Source organism: Limulus polyphemus, unplaced genomic scaffold, assembly GCF_000517525.1.
Source record: "Limulus polyphemus unplaced genomic scaffold, Limulus_polyphemus-2.1.2 Scaffold8209, whole genome shotgun sequence".
Taxonomy (NCBI): domain Eukaryota; kingdom Metazoa; phylum Arthropoda; class Merostomata; order Xiphosura; family Limulidae; genus Limulus; species Limulus polyphemus.
This window is the reverse complement of record NW_013673819.1, coordinates 6,749-9,958: the sequence shown is the minus strand read 5'-3', so window position 1 is coordinate 9,958 and position 3,210 is coordinate 6,749. Positions and strand designations below refer to the sequence as shown.

General features: G+C 35.0%; 1 protein-coding gene across 4 annotated transcripts in view; it reads right to left on the bottom strand.

The window, feature by feature from the left end:
- The window catches only part of LOC106475199 (uncharacterized protein YBL113C-like), a 10,650-nt gene that overhangs the window by 1,586 nt on the left and 5,854 nt on the right, over window positions 1-3,210 (bottom strand). For 2 of the 4 annotated variants that reach the window (XM_022379375.1, XM_013935895.2), the window contains exons 4-6: window positions 2,443-2,596; window positions 884-966; window positions 476-558 (exon numbers count right to left, since the gene is read on the bottom strand). In XM_022379375.1, the coding sequence (XP_022235083.1) occupies window positions 476-558; window positions 884-966; window positions 2,443-2,596 (320 nt within the window). Of the gene's footprint in view, window positions 1-469; window positions 577-883; window positions 967-2,442; window positions 2,597-3,210 lie in introns of those variants that run through there. The other 2 variants (XM_022379376.1, XR_002608802.1) reach the window with 2 other exon arrangements.

Here is a 3,210-nt window from a genome sequence, read left to right as displayed (position 1 = left end):
CAAACAAATATTACATGTGGGTGGGGATGTGACACAAATCATCCAACACTATATCACATGTGGGTGGGGATGTGACACAAATCATCCAACACTATATCACATGTGGGTGGGGATGTGACACAAATCATCCAACTCTATATCACATGTGGGTGGGGTAATGAAACAGTGGTCAGTCAAAGTATGATTGAAATGAAGTAACGAAAAACAAACACTGTAGATCATTAAAATTTAGAGTTGTTAATATTTTTAAAACACTAGAAATAAATTTGAAACTGTATCAATTTAAAACATCATCTGTGTGAAGAAAAGTGATATCATTTTAATCATTGTTCTTCAAATATAGCATCAGTTTAAAACAGAAAATCCAGCATTTATCTCGTTTCAAGATGTTAACTTTATACCTCACTATTTCATATCAATATTTAGAGTGCAAGATATAAATAAATTCTGTTATGAATTTTCATATCACACTTACCATTTTGTACTCTTTTTCTAGCTTCAAGATGTGAACACGTTCCTCCTCTTGCTTCCAACAGACTGGAGGCTTCAGCCCAGTCTCTAAAGAGAAGTTATAATCTAGAGAGGTATGTATCAGAACACGAACATAACAGTTAATTAGCCCTCTTACAGCTAAATATGGGTATCAACAGTTAAGAAAAACCTGTATCAGTATACTTAAACAGTACACTAATGAATAAATACATGTACATTCTACACAAATGTGTTTAATCTAAACTGTGGTGTGCATTTGGAACAACTGATGTAACTAAAACAATCAAACAAAGTAATCAATAACAATGGTTTTGGGGCCTGAAAAAGTACTGTTCAGCAGTTCTAAAAGGATATCATTTGAGGTATTATATAGTGTTGAATTTATACTTACTGGGGATCTGTTGAATTAAGAGGATCTGACAGACGGGGAAGTCTAGTTTTCTTCATTTCTTCCTGTGTTTCATAAGTGTAGGCCTAAGTACAAAAAAAGTATACTTATAAATTAAAAAAATTAAAACGTTTCTCCTTAACAGTGAGACCAACACAATAAACCCATTCTGTGTAGGAAACCAAATGGGTTTAGTTTGTCTGCAAGATAGTATTTATAAAAACAGCAAGAAAGTAGCCACAGTGCAGTCTTACAGAACTACAGTGAAATCACAAGGTTTCCTACACCAGGACAGTGTACACCTAGTCTGTCCACATTGTAATCCCAAGCTGCTTTCCTATATCAGGACAGTGTACACCTAGTCTGACCACATTGTAATCCCAAGCTGCTTTCCTATACCAGGACAGTGTACACCTAGTCTGACCACATTGTAATCCCAAGCTGGTTTCCTACACCAGGACAGTGTACACCTAGTCTGACCACAATGTAATCCCAAGCTGGTTTCCAATACCAGGACAGTGTACACCTAGTCTGACCACATTGTAATCCCAAGCTGGTTTCCTATATCAGTACATTGTACACCTAGTCTGACCACAGCGTAGTCTGTCAGAAGTGCAGTATAAACCACACCCAGGGAAGTTAACACATTATGTAATGCAAACAACATTACTACACCAAGAATGTCTGATACTAAGAAGCTAACAGATGGTTTAACACAAACTGTGTTACTTCACCAAGAATGTCTGAGACATTGACTTGTTCACAAGATGTAATGCAAACCTTGTTACTAAAACAAGTGTTACTGATATGGTGGGTTGTTAACACTTGACATAACATTAATCACATTACTCAACTATAATGACTGACACACTAGGATGTTAACACTTGACATAACATTAATCACATTACACAACCATGAATGACTGACACACTGGATGTTAACACTGGACATGTCATTAATCACATTACTCAACCATGAATGACTGACACACTGGATGCTGACACTTGACATAACATTAATCACATTACTCAACCATGAATGACTGACACACTGGATGTTAACACTTGACATGTCATTAATCACATTACTCAACTATAATGACTGACATGCTGGGATGTTAACACTGGACATAACATTAATCACATTACACAACCATGAATGACTGACACACTGGATGTTAACACTTGACATAACATTAATCACATTACACAACCATGAATGACTGACACACTGGATGTTAACACTGGACATGTCATTAATCACATTACTCAACCATGAATGACTGACACACTGGATGCTGACACTTGACATAACATTAATCAAATTACTCAACTATAATAACTGACATGCTGGGATGTTAACACTTGACATGTCATTAATCACATTACTCAACCATGAATGACTGACACATTGGATGTTAACACTTGACATAACATTAATCACATTACTCAACTATGAATGACTGACACACTAGGATGTTAACCCTTGACATAACACAAGACTGAGCAAGAGATTAGTTGATGCAGCTCAAGAGAACTGATATGATGGGTCTATAACTCACCAAATCAGCAAAACTGATTGAGTGTTCTTCTTCAGAGATTTCTCTCTCAAAAAGCACTTTCTGCTGATTACCTCCATATGACAGATGAATCTGATCCTCTTGGTCTTCCTCTTCTTTTTGTATTTCTGCTAACAGTCGAGCCTCAAACGATTCACTGAAAGAAGAGTTTCTACAATGAAACAATCTCTCTCAGCTTTTGGGATACTTTATGTAGTTACATTCAGTGAGTTTTACACAAGTAAGTAATATTGGACACACGTATTCTTTGGTGAACTTCTCACTTTTAATACAGTAAATATATGTGTGTACACTTTGTTTTGTCAAAATCTGTTATATTTCAAGTAAATAGACCAAAATACTTAGTACTATATAAAACTAATTTTATCTCTTGTAACAACCATTCTTCAATAAAACTACTGTTATCTCTTGTAATAACCATTCTCCAATAAAACTACTTTTATCTCTTGTAACAACCATTCTCCAATAAAACTACTGTTATCTCTTGTAACAACCATTCTCGGATATAACTACTTTTATCTCTTGTAACAACCATTCTAGGACAAAACTACTTTTATCTCTTGTAACAACCATTCTCAGATAAAACTACTTTTATCTCTTGTAACAGCCATTCTCAGATAAAACTACTGTTATCTCTTGTAACAACCATTCTCGGATAAAACTACTTTTATCTCTTGTAACAACCATTCTAGGATAAAACTACTTTTATCTCTTGTAACAACCATTCTAGGATAAAACTACTTTTATCTC